Source organism: Chroicocephalus ridibundus, chromosome Z (genome assembly GCF_963924245.1).
Source record: "Chroicocephalus ridibundus chromosome Z, bChrRid1.1, whole genome shotgun sequence".
In the NCBI taxonomy this organism is placed as follows: Eukaryota; Metazoa; Chordata; class Aves; order Charadriiformes; family Laridae; genus Chroicocephalus; species Chroicocephalus ridibundus.
In genome coordinates, this window is record NC_086316.1 from 45550221 (window position 1) to 45570996 (window position 20776).

The 20776-nt window shown below is 37.2% G+C and overlaps 1 protein-coding gene across 1 annotated transcript in view; it reads left to right on the plus strand.

Moving 5' to 3' along the window:
- LOC134508207 (guanine nucleotide-binding protein G(q) subunit alpha) overlaps positions 1 to 6682 on the plus strand; it is a 133253-nt gene extending 126571 nt beyond the window's left edge. The window contains exon 7 of the mRNA XM_063319451.1: positions 2613 to 6682. Coding sequence (XP_063175521.1) covers positions 2613 to 2803 — 191 coding nt within the window. The 3' untranslated portion in view covers positions 2804 to 6682. The remainder of the gene's footprint in view (positions 1 to 2612) is intronic.
- The last annotated feature ends 14094 nt before the right edge of the window (positions 6683 to 20776 follow it).

A 20776-nucleotide genomic window follows, 5' to 3' on the forward strand; every position in this document is an offset into this window, starting at 1 on the left:
TTATGGACTGGTAGGGCTGTTGGGAGTCAAGACCTGGAAGTCTTCAAGAGTCTTTGTATCTTAATTCTGCAGATCTTGCTGGACTTTACTCCACAGACAAGGTTATGCTTTGATTTGATCTCTTCTGGTGGCAGGGTGGGGTCTGTGGCGTGCAGAGGTCACCATGTGGTCTCCTCTTCTGTCCCAGCACACTGGGGATGTAGGAGGTGGGAAGATCTGAGGAAGGGATCAGAATTAGGTATTTTTCAGCTGGATCACTTCTCCCATCCGCTTTCCTGCACAAGGGAGAAAGTAGGATAGGGAAGAGAACTGCTAGCCGGTATGGCAAATTGAACTGATTAAATTAAACTAAGCAGTTCAGCTGCACAGTGTATTTTAACAGCATTGGATGGTGGACTGACACACGCTCAGTGAATTGCACGAAAGGGTTATGAAACACTGGAACAGGCTGCCCAGGGGAGTGGTGGAATCGCCATCCCCAGAGGGATTTAAAAGACGGGTAGGTGTGGTGCTTGGCGACAAGTTTAGTGATTTTATCAGTGTTATTTTGATGGTTGGACTTGATGATCTGAAAGGTCCTTTCCAGCCTAGACAATTCTGTGATTTATCTATGAGTTATCTATCTTTGCATGGCTAGTACTAGAAGACTGACTTACAGACTGGAATGAAGACTTGAGAGACGGAGAGAGGACAAAGACAAAAAGGGGCCATAGTTGGAAGGAAAAAAAGAGAAAAATACTGATGTAGTTCTTCTTGTGTAAATCTTGAATGTATTATGTAGAGACAGTTCAAAAACTGCTGATTAGCGAGCAGTGGAAAAAAAACCTACTGATTTATACGGCAGTTCTTTTCCAAGTCTCCATGTTATTTAGATTGCAAGCACTTTGCAGTCTAAATTTAAAATGGACTCATTTGATTTTATTCTAAATTTCTGAGGTCATAAACTTTCTTTATAACCTCGCTTTTCCATGCTTGAACTTTAGTCAAACGAAAATTTAAATTACGTGATAGTCAGTAGAGGTCTGATTAGGTAAGCAAATTTGGATACAGGCTTTGAATAGCACAGTAGATTTGGAGACAGTGCTGTGTCTAGCTGCTATGAAACTTTAACAAAATTCTAGGAGGTTGTTTAAAACTAAGTGGTTTGTTTTGAGGAAATCATTGTCTTTGAAAGTCTGAGAGTTTTCTTCACAGATATTGCAAATTTATTCATGCCAGTGTGAGACTTAGTATTGCTGCTGTTTCTGTAGGGTCTGTGTGACCTGTTATGTTTTAGAAGCTGTAGAAGTGTTCAACAGTCCTCTGTCCTGCTTCAGAGAGCTTATGATCTGTTTGCATCCCTAAATCTCAGGAAATTTGTCATCTGTATATGTGTACGTATGTACATATATGTACATGTATGTTCATACACCCATATATTGCAGAATCTTACTCCCCCTCCACATGGATTTGCAGCACACCAGAAAGTATGTGATTTCTCTTCCATGCATTCTATGCCTAAATGTTGTACAGTTATCCATATTAGAAATGTTAGCAATTGAAAGATTAAAGTATTAAAAATAAGGTTTATTAGCCAATTGTTGAAAAATATGTGGGCATGTGCTAATACCCAAACGTCCCAGATTTTGTAACTACTAAAGGTCAGAGCTACATTTTAACAGCTGAATGCTGGTATTCATATCGCCATGTACCAACAGAACTAATGAAGAGAATAGGAGGAGGAGGCGGAGTCAGCACCGAAAACACAGGTGTTCTGTAGAAACCCATGTTCCAGAAACAGGAAAGCAAGGGAATAATGGCCTTCAGAAACAGCACTGGAATAATGGAACAGAATTCAACATCTTGTGGCTAATGTTCTTGCTTCTACACTACTCTTTGGCTGTGAATGTCATTCCAGGCTGGAAGTCATTACTTTACCTTCTGTCTTCTGTAAAGCTGAACACGTGGTTTGGTTACATCGACTCTGTCCTTCTGATAAGACCATTATCATACATAATTCAGATAATAAGTGGTATGTTAGAACATGAGCCTTTTGCAGTGAAACTGCTTCAGCTGGAGAGCACATGTATTTTATTATCACTGAAGTAAATTAAGTTCTATTGGTGACAGTGTCAGACCTGTTCAGGATATAATGTCATTATGCTACCTATTAAAATCCTCATGATACAAGTAAATGTTGCAGTGCTAAAGGACTTAAGTATAATTTAAATATAGTAGGTGTAAATGGAACACTCACCAATTCTACTAACATTTTTAAAGATTTATTAGTGTAGCTAATTTTTCAGTTTTCATTCTGTGCAGTTATAAATCACCTGTTTTAAACATTATCTTACTGAAGAAAGACGGCAGTTGGCAGGAAAAGAGCAGCTTTGACATGATAGCTCTGACTTGATGAACTTCTGACATTTCCTTCCATCTTTATTTTTCATAATTCGTACCATCAAGAAAGTAGACAGTATATGAGCCTATTCATTAGTAAAAAGTTCCCTTTCTTCTCTTATGTGAGGACCGCAGATGGACCCTTTCCTGTTTTCTGTTAAAGAAGTTCAAATATTGAATCAACTTCTGATTGAATCAGCAAAGAAAACTGACTTTCTTTTCTTAATTATCAGGACCACAACGGGATGCACAAGCGGCACGAGAGTTCATCCTGAAGATGTTCGTAGACCTGAATCCAGACAGTGACAAAATTATCTACTCCCACTTCACATGCGCTACAGACACAGAGAATATCCGCTTCGTCTTTGCTGCTGTCAAGGACACGATCCTACAGTTAAACCTGAAGGAGTACAACCTGGTCTAACTGTGCCCTCCAAAACCATCTTTGCGTGATTGAAGATATACGAGAGGGACTGTATTATCTGTGAAAACAATTTGCATAATACTAATTTATTGCCGGCCTGGACTCTGTGAATGTCCACAGAGTTTGTAGTTAATATTATGATTTTATTTAAACTATATGGAGGAAAACCAAAAGATGCTGAAGTACATTCACAGCACATTTCCTCATTTTTTAGGCAAAACCTTGTGACTCAATGTGTTTTAAATTCTCGGTCGTACATTTACAAAGATAGCAGTTTTTTGCTATTGAAGCAAAATCAAGCTGATTTCCTCTTTCCCTGAACCTTTCTATCTCCCTCCTTCCCCTTCACCCTTATCTTTTTCAAGGTACAATGGCCTTCTTTTCCCAGTTGCATTCCTGGGTGAAATATTTCCTGTTGAGTGATTTGGTCAGGAAAATACTATCATCAGAATTTAAGTCATCAGTCATTCTAATTTTACAGTATGTACTTTCTCTGATGGATCAAAAGTATTGATACTGTGATTTTTAAATTCTTGACATAAGTGTCTTCATTCTGTCTTCACTTTTGTGACTAGAATATTGAGATCGCAAAACAGAATTACAGTTGTCTAAGGATATTAAATTTAACCATATTTTCACAGCTCAGAAAGGTGCACAGAAGACAGTAATGAGATAATTAAGACACAGCCTGGGATGTACATGGAATGTGTTAGAATCTCTTTTTAATTGCCATGTGCCATTTTTTTCTCTCTTCTTTTATTCACAAATGCCAAATAGAAATGTCATAGACACTACATTTCCCCCAGTGGCTACAGCCTGAAACAGTGGGGTTTTTTTCAGTTATGTGGGTTTTTTTTCTTAAGTTAGAGCTTTTTTAAGTGTTCTTTTTCCACAGTAGAAAAATTATTTTTATTGTATAAAATTAACGTTGCCAAATCTGGCTTTTTATAAAACCAATGCTCTTGAAACATAAGATACTGATTGAAATGCCAAACTGATGGGTTGGGAACTGACCTGATTGAGTCGCCTGCCAAATGGTAAACAAACACAGTTTCAGCGCATATGTTCCCTTTTTTAGAAAGTGTTCCATTTTCTAATGCCAAAACCAACAGTGTGAGTGAACAAGGTGCACCATGCACATGCATGTGGTCTACCAATTTAAAGACAGTTTAAATCTCTCCTATGTCGGATATGGCATGAGATTGTTTTCTGTAATAACATCAAGGCACCTTTAGTTGTATAACAAGAAATTATTGATGAGAGATCACGTTCAGGAACCTTTCTCGATAGGTTGCTTGTTAACTAACTGATTCACAGACATTTGATAGGCTTTCATGCAAAATAGCCTCTCTCAATGTTCTTTAGAGAAGATTTATTGATGTTAATGAAGCGGTGAGAAAATCATTCTTGAAATTTAAATGTGCAATTTTTTAACAACAAAAATGCAGCACACATTGATGAGCCTTTATTCTGCAGCTTAGGTTGAAAGGTGTTTTTTGACCAGGTGCATGATTGCTAGCAAGCTATAGAAAACTCAGAGTTCTGACCTGTAATTGGATTGATTATCTGCAATGCCAAGTAGCACTAGAGTGCACTTAACACAGAAATTGCTGCCTCATAGCAGCGGATGGGAGGTGGAAGAAAGAATGGCTTATTAGTTGATTACCAAAGTTAACAATAAATACTAATGAGACGTTTTTCATCCTTAACCCTCCCAACTCCAAAACAACAATAATAAGAACAGTTGCTATTTTTTGCTCCCTCTTAAAACACCTTGTAATTTAAAACTGGTTGTAGGTATAGTGCAATTATGAATGCTATAATCATTGTACATACATCTATATATATATATGGCAGCATCCATATTGGCTTTGTAATCATTAATTTTTGGCAAATTGAATGTGCTGTATTGATATGTATCTATGTAATTGTATTGTATGTCCTATAGCTAATTCACATTTTAAATAATGTTATTTTATTTACTTTTTTAAGAGAGAAGAATGTAAATTTTGTCAGTTTATTTCTGACTAGGGATTTGTTGTTGTTTTTTATTTACGAAACAAAATCATGATAGTACAGAGCGGTACTAGCATCGTGCTGTATAAAATCATTTGCACATTTCTGAGTAGAATTAAATTGGAGCCACCCAGACAGAGGCCATTCACATTCAAAATAACATTTAAATCTTGTCAGGGTTTTATACAGGTGTAGAAACCAGTCTTACTAGAAGACCTTATGCAGTTATATCTAGGATTGGAACATAAGCTTTTAAATATAAATTTAATTTATATTTGGCAGATTCATGTTAGGTTACTTTTACTTTTCTAATCAGCTTTATTAGAAAAGTAAATTTAGAGGTATTTCAGACCATTGTACGTACGTACTAATGAGTATATGCTATTGCCCTAAAAATACCATGAGAAAATACGGAACATCAGATCAATCAAACAGTCTTTCAGAAACTGCAGAAACCTTAGATATAACAACAACAACGAAAAAGTCACTATCATTAATGATTTTAAGGCGTTAAAGCATTTTATTTAATAAAGCTAAAGCAGGTAGATCTAGGTTATAAAAAGTGACACTGACATTCTGAATAGGGGATCAGAGCAGTGACTCTTGCATACAGCATAACAAAATTGATCTTGCTAAATGCAACAGAGCTTCTGTTTTCGCAGTTCCACTGTTGATAATATCCCTTCTTTTAACCTGGGAATACATTGCCCACTCTGGATTCGTGCTATAAATGGAACTGTAGCAAAGAAAGAAAAGAAAAAAAAAAAAAGAAAAACACATCAGGCAGTGGTGTCTAACAAAGGTTTGGGTTGTTTTAGTTTTTTTAATTTGTTTTGTTTTCTTATGGGATATTGGGTGGGGGAGAAGGAAATGTGTTTCTGAGTTTTGTAGAAAAACAAAACAAAAGTTTACTCATGCTTTATAGTTATATTGTGATTGCAGAAGTTTTAAAGAGTGTGTGCCACTAGGCTACTTCTGGTATATTTTAGGTGAGTTGAACCTGTGGCAATGTTTAGATCATTTGAGCATGTTCTGGGGAAAAAAAAAAAATATTCGGCATGCCAAGGCAAGCTTTACATGAATCACCTAACACAGCATCGCAGTGTGACAGTTTACAAAAACATTTCCTTTTTAAATGACACAGCTGTTCCCACTTGCAGTATATTCCATTGTGGTGGTGGTGGTGTTGCTGTTGTTTTCATTGGTGGTTTCTTCTATGCCTTATAGTGCTTGAATCCAGAAGTTTGTGCCTCTAACATGAATCTGAAGGCAGAACCATCAAGACAGAAACCCTTTTAACTTTGCCAAAATTATGTGATTTCTTTGAATGTCATAAATGGGGAGGAGGGAAGGCAAACGTCTTGGGAACCTGTGTATTCTAGGTGTTCACTAGCATAAGAAAGCTGTAATACATGTTTTACAGAAACCTTAAACTTGCCTTTTTCACAAATTAACTGGCACTATCCTTACATATATAGGATGATGCAGCTATAAGGGCAGTTTACTTTTTATAATTCAAACTCTTTTGATTGTCAAGGTGTATGGACTGTAATTTTTAATCATACTGCCACATGATTGTGAATCACTTTTTTAAGCTCGAAAGTGGAAAAGAGACTTTTTATGCTGGATATTGGTCAGAATTGACTGCATGATTTGCAAAAACTCTAAATGGGGGGAAAAGGGCTGCATATAAAGACATTGCTAGACTCCCAGCCTTTGGTTGTAAGGTGCAGAAGACTTTCAGATTACTCAGCCTCATGACCCTTTCCTTGTTACACATTCTTCACAAAAGAATGAAGTATTAGGAGAAAACAAAGACATGTTAACCCACATGAAAAAATAAAATTTAGCCGATTTATTATACGTGCTGCTGTTCTTGGAGCTCTGTGCATGGTTATCCTGCAGACTATTACATTAGTGAACTAATGAAGTGTGCATAGTGTATTAACAAGGCCTACAAATGACCTACCTCTGGCTATGAGACCAGTAAAGTAAATATGTTTTGGAGAGACCATCGTAAGTTAGGAAATTAAAATGTCTTGGTGTAGGTAATTAACTACAGTATTTTAGAAATTCACACTTTTGTAAATATGGTCCCTCTTCTGACATAAACCATAAATTCTAAAGTTTAGTACACATTAAACAACCAAATCCATCTGTCCCAGTCCAGTTTGTTAGTTTAGTAGAGATCTTACAAAACCATACATTTAGTTTGAGAAGAGGAGCTACTGGTATTTCCTCTTTTTTGGCTTTTGGTTACCCATAACCTTTTTGAGTTTTATCGGTCAAACCAGAAACGTTTCTACGTAGTGAACAATACATTGAGGGTCACTCTTTAGCTAGTTAAAGGGATTTCACTGTAAGTTCCACTCAAGCTTTTTCACAGTAGCCATGCTGCAGGGAGGAAAGGAGTAGAGGGAGATTTTTAAGATGGTTCGAAGAATTTAGTGTCAGCCAGATCAATCGTACTGTAAATCTGTTGGTTTGGTTTTTTCCTCTCAAAATACAGTCTAAGCTGAAGTCTGTTGCTGGATTCCTCATTTGCCATGCTGCAGGAAATCCTTATTTGACCAATTTTTTTTTTTTTTTTTTTGGGGGGGGGTGGAGGGGGGTGGTGTCAGATACATTTTTAAACTTGCAGTATTTAAAATAAAGATCATATTTGCTGTTCTTAAAGTGTCATTTAAATGCATGTATTGTGTGTTGTTTGAGGGACAGAAATAGGTTTTTTTGAAAAAAAATAATATTGTACAGTTACTGGCCCTCAAAAATGTTGCTGGTTAAAAATACAATATTTTTGGCCATAACTTCATACTACAGTATCTTCATTCCTTGAAATACAGCTTTTCTGAAATAATATTTGGGCTTAACTGTTCTCCCAAAATGCTTTTTATTATGATACATGTTGGATAGATATATTATTCCATTATTACTTTTTAACTATATGTGCTCTGTCGTCTTTGTCTAAATATTAAAATTTCCAGAACATCTTTTATTACAGCCAGAACATTCAAAACATTTAGGATTTGGTACAGTGGAGACAGCCATTTGACAGTATTATTAAAGGGTTCCTTTGGCTTCTATATGTACAATGGAAACTTGGAAGCATGGGAGAAAAGAAATAATAGTCTATATCTCACTAATAGAAAACTTTCAGAAATTGTAGACAGCAAGGTGAATTTCTTAAGCGTTTTGGCTGATTGCAGCAGTACTCAAGAGCAGACCGTTTTCTTTCATCTTTTTGTTCGCCTGTGTGATGATAGGAATAATGGAAAGATGCCTACAAGTTGCTTTTCAGGAGTGTGGCTCATATCTGATCAACGGTCAGTGATCAACAGTCAGTCTTCTTTACTGAAGAAACAGAATTTCAGGCCAGTTGCAAAAATGAGTTTGCTTTTTATTACATGATCACAATAGTTTAAGATTCTTGGACTCCAAACAGTTTGCCTAAGCAAGGACTTGAGTGAACGGCTCCTGATTTTTCTCTCATGTTGCAGAATGTAAGGGAGAGGGGTCAGAGAGGAAGGTTTTATTTTATCTTTATGTCTCAGTGAAGATAATGTCAACAAAAATAAAAGTGTAACTGGTGATATTTAGATATGTGAAATAGATGTAGAAACTGTAAGTGTGATAAATTGTGCACAGTTGTGATAAAACATCACATACTATGATCATATCACCTGATTGCCAACCGCTTTGCAGGATACTGTCCCAAACACCTCGAGTTCCAGTGTATTTGTAGACTGCCGCAAAATACAGTTGACAGCTCCTCAGGAATGCATCTGGTATCAGTATCTGGTATCAAGGCAGCTGACCCCCTCTCATAGCTCGTTGCTACCAAAAGGAACTACCCTCCAAGACCCCCTCAGTTCCTGGCTCTTGGCTGCGTGGGGTTTTCCCTCTCCCTTATGTCAGCCCTGCCCCATGGCCAGCCAATAAACAGGATTTAAAAAAAAAAAAAACAAACAAACAAAAACCCCAAAAAACTACCATTTTTGCTCTTCTTGCTTGGTTTGTTTAGTAGGCTCATTTTCAGAGGGTTCAGCCAATTTGGCTAGTCAACACTTCAGAAAAGTGCTAAGCTGACTAAGTGGAAGAGGTAGAACTGTGTGGCCAAAAGGCTTAGGAAAAAAGGGAGTAAGGCTCCCCTCCCTTTAAAACCTCGTCCTGAACAGTGTGTAGTACCTAAAACCTTTGTTTTATGCACTTCATGGGCTATTAGCTATTCTGGCTTGGAAGTACTGCTCTTTTCACTTTGAAAGGTCTCAATTGCGTTTTTATCCTGGAAAAAAAAATGATAGGACAAGGAAAATTCTTTTCTGCTCCCCTTTAATAATAACAAGTTTTTGTATACATGGACTAAACCCAACTGTAGTCAGGCTGAAGCCGACAAGTCGTGGTGTCATGGTGACTTGTGTCCCTAGTCATGGTGTTACGGATGGAGAATTATAAGAATTGGGCTTTGATTCATCTCACAGGAAAAAGAAAAAAAAATAGTTCTTGTTCATTTCCAGTAAGATCTTAAAAAAACCCAAAGTTTTCCATCTTAAGGTATTTAAAACGCTGTGTGTGTCCTTGTCCAAGGCACTCCTTCCTTCCTTCTCCGCAGTCGTCTTATCACATGGATTAATTGCTTCCGGCCATCTAAAGAAAATATTTTTACAGTACTGCTTTATGTATGTACACTCTGGAATACTTTCTGATCCTTGTGAATTAAATGTAAATTGGTCTGCTAAAATGGAACAATTGGTGACGTGTAACACAGCTGAAGAAGACCACACTTTTTGCTTAATCTTACTTCATGTTCGTCCTGCCATCTTCTTATTACATTTCTGTATCTTTCCTTTACCCTTTTTGCCATAAAGAGAAGGTTGCTTGATGTATCCAATTCAGTTCTGGTAATCATTACAGAATTGATTATACTGGCTGAATTAAAGACAAATTGTGAATAAGAATAGCTTCAGAAAGTTCCTGTAATTGGGGGCAGATCCAATTAGCCTAGTGGACAGGCATTTCAGAAAAGAAAACTAACACTATAGTTGTAATACAGTCAACTGAGGGATATAGTAAGCTAATGTGGGCCAAACCGGGCCAGTATACCCATTTTAATATGTCATTTTCACATTGTCAACAGAGAACTGTGTTTGCCAAGATGTTACTGAAAATTTTATTTTTCCTATGGTCCTGTATGAAGTGGTTAATGCAATGATCAGACTGGCACGCAAGAGATGCATTAATTCAACAATAAGTTCAAATGTATTCTTGCAGAGATAAGTTATTGCATAAGATTACTTTATATGATGCTGACAAAAAAAAGATTACTTGCATGCAGTAAATATTTAAGATATTGCACTTTTATACATTTATTATAAAGAGGAATCACTCTCTCCCTAAAAATAAAATTCCATTTATCTCAAGATGAAGTATCTGGAGTCTCTTAACAGCTGTCAGTTAACTGTGCACACAAGTGTGAGTGTATACCAGAGGTTAATCAATTTGTTATGACACGCTGTAGAATATTTGGTTTATTCTAAAATGCTGATTTTGGAAAGGCAGAGCAAAGTTTTGCATGCATATCTTGATTGCTGCTTTTCTCAGCATGTCTTAGGAGAACCTTCACAATTACTGATAGGACCTGGTTTATTTTAGCTTAATAAATTGACTGACCTATAAAAGCCATTATTAAGGTTCTTCTTCAAGTACTTTAGAACTTCAGTGTTTTATCCGACTTTACCTACGTTAAGCAAACGGAGTGTAATTGAGAGACAAAAGGCCAGATGTCAACATAATCCAATTGGATGCTTCCCTTGCTTAATAATCTTATAACACATAAATCAATAATACTGCTATAATTTAGCTGATGGAGCTATTCCTCTTGAATTGCAACAGGCTATTGTGGCACTAAGACAGAAGAAAACAGTTTTCCTCATCTTATATAGATAATAATATTATTCAGATTTTTTACCAGATGTCAGAAGTGTTCAAATGAATTTATGACTAATATTTGTAAAAACAGCCTAATTGATTTTCAGTATTATTTAATATGGTCTAGAAATTGCATCTCTTGTAGAAAAGTATAGAAATGGTGGCACAAGTGGGAGATTTCTGTGGTTATGGATTAAAGAATTCTCTTTTGATATACATTCACATTCAGTGGTTATGGATTAAAGAATTCTCTTTTGATATACATTCACATTCATACATGCTGATTTCATTTCTGCTAATATGAAACAAAAGCAACTCCAATGAAGATAGCAAAATTTAATTCTCAATTTAAAACCATAAGAGCAAAACATGATGTAGCTCTAGAAGATGAATAAAGAACTCATCCTAGATGATGGTGTTAGAATGTAAATGAGCACAACAGGTTTTATAAGCAGAGAAAAGCCTAAGTAAGCTGAGAAACCATTTTTGAACCATCTAGGTGAGCATTCACCTGTTCAAGCTTAACAGGAAAATAAAAACTGGGTATGAGATACTTGGTTAGCATATCTCTAAGAGACTTCTTTAGACGTTTGTCACAAAAATTACAAAGCAATGCAGGTTAAGAATTTTTTCCCTTACTCTGGGGTTCAAGAGTTGGGTCATACATACTACTGCAGAGTGCTCAAAGCGAAGGACACCTCCAAATGGCAGCGGAGGGGATCGGCGTAATGCTGCAAGACATGGAAGGTGAACCTTACATCCACAGTCAAGCAAGTGAAACTGATTTTGCTACTCGACCTGCAACAGAGGCGTAATTCAATTACTTGGTATATTTTAGCATCAGAAAATGTTACTGTGACTTGAGCAGCCTAGTGGATGATCTTTTTTAATTCTTCACTCTTCAGTCGTTCTAATGGAAATAGGAAAGAACCATTGTCTTGCACTAGGCTACAAAAACAGAAGGTGAATTCCTTTCCCCAGCTCTCCAGCACTGAATGTCCCAATTTGCTGTTTTGGAGAGCCACGAGTATGACCTTGATTTAGTTTTCTATTGCACAGCAAGCAAAAAGACAGGTCTCTGCCACCAAAAATTAATGAAATGGCAGACAAGTTGAGCTGCTGCAGACTTCATTTTCTGTGGTCTGTTCATACTACTTTAGTCTTTGCTTTCAATAATTCGGTGCCTAATACATTTCTGTAGAAGGAAAATAGATTCACTTGTCTGCCTGGAGGTCTTTGAGTAAAAATTTGACTCCACTATGAAAAAGAAAGCTGATTCTCAGAGGGGGCTTCTGTTAGACCTTATCATCTGGAATTCCCTAACATTTCCTTTGAATTCTGTAAGTAGCAGAGGGTGAAGCATTGGTGTACAGGAAGCATATGCATTTCCATCACCAAGAGCAGTCTCTCTTGAGCAGAACTGACTCAGGATGATGTGGCATTATTTAAAAGGCTCGCGGTTACATGGAGATTCCCGTACGGTACACTGCTGTCACCGTGACCCACTGTGCCATCAGTGAACCCAGGGTCCCAAAGGGTGGGAATTTTAACAGAAAGTCCTAGTGTCTGATGTTTCTGCAGTCAAAGCAAGAGCAACTGTGCCGCTCCTTTAGCGGAACAGAATTTCTCTACTACAGAAATACCTTATTCACTTTATGGTTTTTTTTCCTCTCCTTCTCTCTCATTTTTATTTAAAAAAATAACTTCCAAGGGAACTGGGAAGGCTAATGACATCCTACAGTCACATTCCAGACAACAGTTTTCAGTAGTCTTGTTTGAGCCCACAAGAGAGCAGTATCTTTATGGATATGATCACTGGCTATTGATTTGGAGCCTTTAATTACAATATGAAGCCTGGAAATTCTGGCGGGATTTGGTATGTAGGTACCCCTCGTTCTCTAGGAAGATGCTTTCACCGGTACTGTAAAAGGGGTTTTCAAGTTCAGGATTTCTCAAGTGGCCATGAAGGAAGTAATTGATGATAGGTGTACTGAGATCTACAATGATAACAAGTAGGACACTGGACTGTGAAGTATCCACACACTGAAGTTACAGATGCAGGAGGAGGGGACTTTATTTTTGTGGAAACCTGATTCAGTAACTACTTATGCTTAGGCCAAAAGCACACTGAGAAAATAGCAACGTGGAAACCATCATGCCACTTAATGAAACTTATTTTCAAAATACACAAACGCAAAATATGAGGCATTTTGCCAAGACTTTGAGGCGGTCATTAAAGAAAACACGGGTTCAGAATGTATCTGTACAACCGTACACTACCTAGCTATAAATGCAGCAGCTGTGACACTTAGGAAATGGCATATATAAATAATGATGTAAAGAATTTAACACAAGGCCACACAATTCTACATCTTTCATCACAGACAGGTACAAACAGTTTTAAGTATGTTTGTCTACATGTACAAATACATTTCTATTGACAGAGCAAGCATATCAGGCATTTTATGGCGTCTGAGATCGCCATAGTCTTACAGATAATTCTTGTCTACTTAAAGAATTTCCAGAGCGGTATTGTAAAACCATTGTAATTTCATAGATTTTAATTAAGACTAGAAGTTGTGTTTTGTTTCTTTTCTTTAAATTAAACCGTAGTTTATTTTAAAGGTGTTTTCCACAAGAGCCTGAGTTTCTTGATACCTTATGTCTAAGTACAGCAATGGTTGTTCTAGTGAAGCATATTAGGTTTTCACAGAGTACAATGATGATGAGAAAATGCTGGATGCTAATGTAGGGTGTGGTCAAGAGACCAGAAGTACCTCGTGAATGTCTGAAAACAGAATAATCGGAACATATGTATTTCCCAAGTCTTTTCATGTATTTCCTCATTTAAACCTCATCATTGGGGATTTTGAAAGTTTCAGATGTCCTTCTCAATGTCCGTGGGTTTTAATAATGTTTGTATTGATTTTTAGCTTTCACTTCCTTAGAACTATACTGAATGAATTTTGAACTAGTTGGTCAATCATTTTTAAGGCAACTTAACCTATATGTATTAGCATTTACTAAAAAATTGCATTTGTGTTCAAAGAAAAATGTTAATGGAGTGGGAATTATCTATCCACCAAAGAAATAAAAGAAGATTCTTTTTTTACCATCCATGTTCCAACGCAGCAAACACTGTCACAGTGGATACTATAAAAACAATCAAGCACTTAGCAGATTCTAGAAATCATGTTAATTCCCATGCATGACTTGCCATTGGCAAAGGGTTTGCACCTTCCCCAGACTGAAGTGTTGGTTGTAGGGTCACAGCACACGAGAGTATCAAATTCAGAAGAACAAAACAAAATATACTCTCTATTTCTTGCTTGGATTTCCATCCTCCCAGGACTAGCGTTGGAGTAATGACTTTCATTTATCATTTGTAGTAGTTAGTGCTGAAATTCTGTCACATAAGTGCCTTGACACTGACTTCATAAGCCAACCCTCACAGTTGCCTAACCTCAGGATGAGCGTAATTTTTGGCCTATGGGAGTTAATGGCAAATATCACAGTTATAGGACTAGTGGTGGCCCTCTGAAGGGCATCTGCTGACCCTGGGCCTTTGCTTCCCTCATTGTTGCAGTAGAAATCTAAACATCTAGTCCCGCGTCCAGGATTTGAGGACTGTGATTCATTGTGATTATCCAAGGAGTGTGGAGATCAATACTTCCAGATGTGCTACAATTTCACAGTGAGTGAACCAGTAAGCAGATAGCTTTACAGAAGCGTAGTCCATTTTGTTTACAGAGAAAACACATTGTAAAAAAAATAAAATAACATAAATAGCCTACACATCTGCTACTGAGTCATCCACAAAAGCCCCTGACCATCACTGTACATAACAGGCTCCTCATAAGACTCTTAGCAATTTATACTTACCAAATTCCAATACCAGAGATATTTTCTAACTTCTGCTGGAACTGTATGGACTGCTTGGATGAATGTTCCCACTTTTAAGTATCGAAACAACTGAGTGCCTATGAAAAGTGAATTAAATATGCTGTTATAGAGGTTATTTTGGGCCTTGCCCTCATCTCTGGTACTTTTTTTGACAAATTTTCCTTGTGCTTGGTGAGCACAAGTTAAATGTTGAGTAATTTTAGGATTTCACCAGTAGGTTGCAAGTAAATGGTATGTCAGTCACTTTTCTGAAACAAAAATGAAGGTGGTCAGCTAGGAGGAAGATGGAAATTCACGTCAGAAATACGGAGATTTTCTTCCTGGCAGAAAAATTAACTATATAAGCCACCAAAGATGCTAAAGATGTAGGAGTTAATGAAGCACCTATTTCTCATAAATAGATCAAGATAGGCATTTTTTAGTAAACTAGGCAATATGTATTTTGATCAAATTTGCTATTTAAAAGTTTGTTTCCTGAAGAAAGACCCCGTTTTTTTCAGTGGATTTCTCTTTTTCCTCCCCTGCAAGTTTTGCACTCTATGAACGATCACATATCAAAAGGTGCATTATTTTTTCCTGTCTTGCATATAGCTAAGACCATCTGATAGATGACTGTTCAAGTCAATTTGCTGAACTTTTAAAGATATTTTCAAATGAAGAATATCTAACTTGATGATGATTTGCATCACGATAACCAGTCTGTTCATGTAGTTCTATGACAGTAATTAGAATATACACTCTACAGAGCTTCAGGTGAATATTTCAGTAACCCTGCTAAAGAATATCTTAATTTTTCACACCTATACTGGTCTCACATATACCACATACCCTCTGTCAGACCTGGATATGTCTTCTGATTACCTGTCTGTCACAACTCTTCCAACCTTTTTAAAACAGATCTCAAGTTTCTGAATGCCACCATATCAATATATTTTGCCTACTGAGACTAGCAGAAAGCAGTTGTTGCAGAATTACAATGAGTCAAAAGCATGGCTACAGACCCTGGGAGAATGCCATAAACTGCAGTCACAATGGTTTGGTTTCTTGACTTTATAGATTTTAAGATTGCTGTTGGACTGAGAGTTAGTGAAAAGCTTACTGGAATGAAAAATTTCCAGAGACTAGAAGCCTATAATTCTGAATAGAAAAAGTGACAGACTTGATTACAGCTCAACCTTATACTTTCCTTCCAAGGAATAGAAAAAAAAAATCACTTTTAGATACAAGTCTATAATTTGTACAAGTTAGTCTACAGTATAAATAATTTCAAAAAGGCAACTGCATCCTGGCCGCATCAAAAGAAGATGATCAGAGGGCTGGAGCACCTCTCCTATGAAGACAGGCTGAGAGGGTTGGGGTTGTTCAGCCTGGAGAAGAGAAGGCTCCAGGGAGACCTTATAGCGGCCTTCCAGTACCTGAAGGGGGCCTACAGGAAGGATGGGGAGGGGCTCTTTATCAGGGAGTGTAGCAACAGGACAAGGGGTAACGCTTTCAAACTGAAAGAGGGGAGATTTAGATTAGCTATCAGGACAAAATTCTTTACTGTGAGGGTGGTGAGGCACTGGAACCACTTGCCCAGAGAAGTTATGAATGCCCCATCCCTGGAAGTGTTCAAGGCCAGGCTGGATGGGGCTTTGAGCAGCCTGGTCTAGTGGGAGGTGTCCCTGCCCATGGCAGGGGGGTTGGAACTAAGTGATCTTTAAGGTCCCTTCCAACTCTAACTATTCGATGATTCTACAATTCTATTATAATTGAATAGTAGGAATAGGGGTAACTTTAGAAGTGGTATGTCAACACAAGAGAAACACAATTCTGAAATGGCACGGTTCAAATATTTTACATACAGTATTATAGGAGAAAGTCCTCTTTCCTACATGCCTTCCTCCATGCTTCTGCATTAAAAATAGTCTTCCCCTTTCAGATCCCTTTTAGTCAAAGCCAGGATAGGACCAGAACTGCATTAATGATATTCATGGTAGCAGACGTACAAACTGGACTGTGGAGTTCATTAGCGGGAACTTGATGATGACAAAGTCTACTCAGCAGTGGCTTTGAGCTCTTAGGTGGAGACAAAGGCAAAATAGAGAGCACAATCTCATGGCTGGACAAGAGACTGTCTGGTAAATATGATATGCAGGTGATGTTTTCTGTAATAAGTAACTTTTTTGTAATACAGAAAATATTTAACTTTTGTCTGGATGGACACTCATGCTGAGTGGCACAAAGACATTAAGGACGCACTAGCATGTTCTTCTAATTTTATTTTAATTATACATTTCTTTAACTGTATTATGTTTTATTTGTAACCTGGCTTTGTATAATTCTATGCACAGAAACAGGTGTTTCCCACAATACATATAAGTATATATACCACTATCAAAAATAACTTCTATAATTGGCTTAAGAACCTTAAAGGAGTACTCTAGTAACTGCCAGATCTTCCTTGAGTATCTTCCCAGATCAAATGGTGATTTTTAACATGGGCTTTTGTGTCATCAGGGTGAAAAAATGTGTGGGGAAAAAAATGTGAGGGAAGAGCCAAGAGCACTGTACATTTTATTTTATTATTTCATTAAATATATACTGGTCACAATCAGATGTAGTTTATATCTGATTTGCGTTTGAGGGAAAGCAATTTAAATAAGACTTACATTTATTTCATTACTGATCTTATTAGCCATAAACTTTAGTTATTTCAAAATGTTACGGGCAGAACTTAAAATCCCTTGTTGTTGCTGTTTCTTTACCAGTCATCACTCAATCTGACAGCACGTGCATTTCTCCAGCTTTGGCTGCCATTGTTGATAATCCGGTTCCCTCTCAGCTGAATAGATTTTTTTTTTTTAACTAGAGATGAATTAGCCTTTTTTCTCATGAAATAAACCAACATGGACAGGAGCTGGCATTGCTGCTGATGTTTTCCATGGTACAGAATAATCAGTGTGTATTTTAATCACTTTTATCTGTCTATTTTAATTTTTTAAGTCAAACTTTCTTTCACATATCGTATCTAATTCTTGTTGAATATTTACTTCAAATATTTTCAGAAACTTTGTTACTAGTTTCCCACATTATTTGTTTTCTTTACTTGTTTCAACTGAGGAATGCAAAAGCCTGTTTCATTAATGTTTGTCAGTCTTGTGATAATTAAAATGGGTAGGCAATTATCTGCCCTGTTTCCACTGTCTAGTTTGCAGAACTTCATCTATTGAATGTTTAATCTTGAATGCATCAATGGTCTTTTAGACACCAGGCTGTGTATTCATAAAAGGCAGCATTCATTTTTGACAAAATCTGTCAAAATTACAAAATTACAGCTGTTGAACCCTGTTGTAAGCTCTAGGCCTTTTCCTTTCATCTTGATACCGTCAACTACATTAATTCATGCTTACTATTTCCATATAACTCATGTGCTAAAGACAGGATTTCCATTATTTTCCCAGTATTATATGTGGTTTTGATTCAATGGACGTAGACATGATTTTGTTTTGTTCCTAACCTGTTCCTTCTGGATCTTTGAAGGTAATATTGGGATAGAATTTAAATCCTCTGCGGTATAAAATTTCAATAGTTGCTTTGACTCAGGTCGCAGCTTAGATTTTGCCAAAAATTCAGTCACTCAACAATTCAGGCTCTATTTGTTTCAGCTACCTTGATTTGATTTTTTAAAATGCTCTTCTTTACCCTTATCCACAACCCCAATTTTATATTTTAACAGGAGCTTTCAGAGTTCTTCATTTAATATGGTGTACAACTTATATATGTTTTTTATAACTTGGCTTATATGTGATGGAATGGCCTACAGGAATGGAGCAGATATATCTGATTACAACCTCTGCACTAAAAGGAGTGCATAAAACAGGCTGCTTGGCATTCTTAGTTGAACACACTTTTTCTCTGTCTTTCTTACCCAATAACTCAAAGGTTTGAGGATCTCAAATGAACTGATGCATGAACTAAAAAAAAAACCTCGAAACTGGCAGAATTAGAAAGGCAGGGTGGAAGGACATTATAAAACACCGAAGTAAGCAAGAATACAAGTAACTACTCTTAAATCTCCTGGTGGTAATGTGTTAGAAGACTGTGTTCTGGGGAATATGAATCCATCCAGTAAGAAACCGTAATTTCTCTTTCTAAAGATTATATGCAGGAACTTTTAAAACACAACATCTTTGCATGCAATCTAAAGTAGCCTCTTTAAAAACTGAATTATGACATAGAAGATTAGTTATCAGACCAGAGGCAGTTACTGCAAAGAAATCTGTAATAAAAAAACGATTAGAATCCTAGAATCATTTAGGTTGGAAAAGACCCTTGAGATCATCGAGTCCAACCAATAACCTAACACTGCCATGTCCACCACTAAACCATGTCCCTAAGCACCACGTCTACATCTCTTTTAAACACCTCCAGCGATGGTGACTCAACCACTTCCCTGGGCAGCCTGCTCTGCTCCAATGCTTGACAACCCTCCCGGGGAAGACATTTTTCCTGACATCCAGTCTAAACCTCCCCTGGCGCAACTTGAGGCCGCTTCCTCTCATCCTGTCGCCTGTTACCTGGGAGAAGAGACTGACCCCCACCTGGCTACAACCTCCCTCCAGGTAGTTGTACACAGCGATAAGGTCTCCCCTCAGCCTCCTTTCTCCAAGCTCAACAACCCCAGCTCCCTGCATTTATTATGGGCAAGAGAGGAGAGTTCCTGGAAGTAATCTATGTACCTGATACTTCAAAAGCACCAAATTACCAAAGCTATGGAAAATTATGTGAGCTATGGAATAAAAGCAAGCACAGAGTACTGCAAAGGAAAACCACAATTTTTGAGAAATTTATTAGATTGAGGGAAAAGATTCAGTAACAAGGGAGATTTGGCTAGAAGTTCATCTTAACTCAGTAGCAAAGGGAAGGGAAAGGAAATGAAACTTATAGAAAAAATTTAAAAGCTAGTCATAAATCACAGGAATTCAAAGGCAGGGAGTACAGAAAATGTTAAAGGGAAGTTTAAATACTAATGGCTCTTAAGGATAAGGTGACACTAAAACCACAGATATTTTAAACTACGTTAGAATATATTAGCAGTGTTATAGGTCCTACGTGATTTTATGCAAATGATAAAACATGAGGATGAAGAAATTATGAAGCAGGCATACCAGATGCTGATATCTGGTGTACGTCTGAAGGGAACATAGCAAGGTTCTGTCATGTGAGCGTGATTAAATCCTTTTTAATCCATTAGTAACTAGGGATAATTGTGAATAATACCGAGCAGGAATTAAAACAGGCCCAGACAACTTGCAGCCAAAAATTCTGAGGAGGTCTTGTTCTTTTTTGATGTGAAATTTTAATACATCATGAACTCCAAGAGAAATACCAGAAGACTGGAACAGTGCTGCTGCTGTTGTGCTACTATCAGCTGTAGTTTAATTAATTAAATACCGTCAGTGGTCAGCACAAGTAAACACCTGGGTAAATTTTCAAAAACATTTGCCTGAATGTTACTGAAAGCTTTGTGATAAACTGAAGAACAGGACGAGAAGTGATATAATCAGGCTTCCCGTTCAGGCTCGGCCACGGTCATGGCGCGATCCAGTGGAGATGGATCCTTTGCTCTCATGCCTTTCAGACAGGGGCGGTGGAGCACAGTGAGTAAAAACAGTCCATCCAAACAGGCTTTCGTGGGAGGTAATGCATTAATTTCAGTGAAGTTTAGACTAAGCGATAAAAGATAATATAAAAATGCAGAACTTTTTTGTATTTGCCAGGAACAGAAACACGTATTTTTTCCAAAACATCTTTTTAATCCAATATGTTTCTAAGTCTCTCTTTAAACCTGCAATTATTTAATGTGATTTTATCAGCACTGTAAAATACTTGAACCTGATGGAATTTAGAGACTGCTGTTAGGGCTCATCGCTGTAACAGGAGATGGTGTGTTTAATTTCTCTATAGATACTTAAACATTTATGTAACATTAATTCTAATTAGTGGCTTTAATAGTAAAAATATAGGATTTCTTTCCTCATACAACGGTATTGTGGGCTAATGTGCATTAGCTCCGTTATTCCTGCACACAATGAGCCTTTACAAAAAACATTAGTAATTCTTAACAGCAGCACACACGTATAGAGT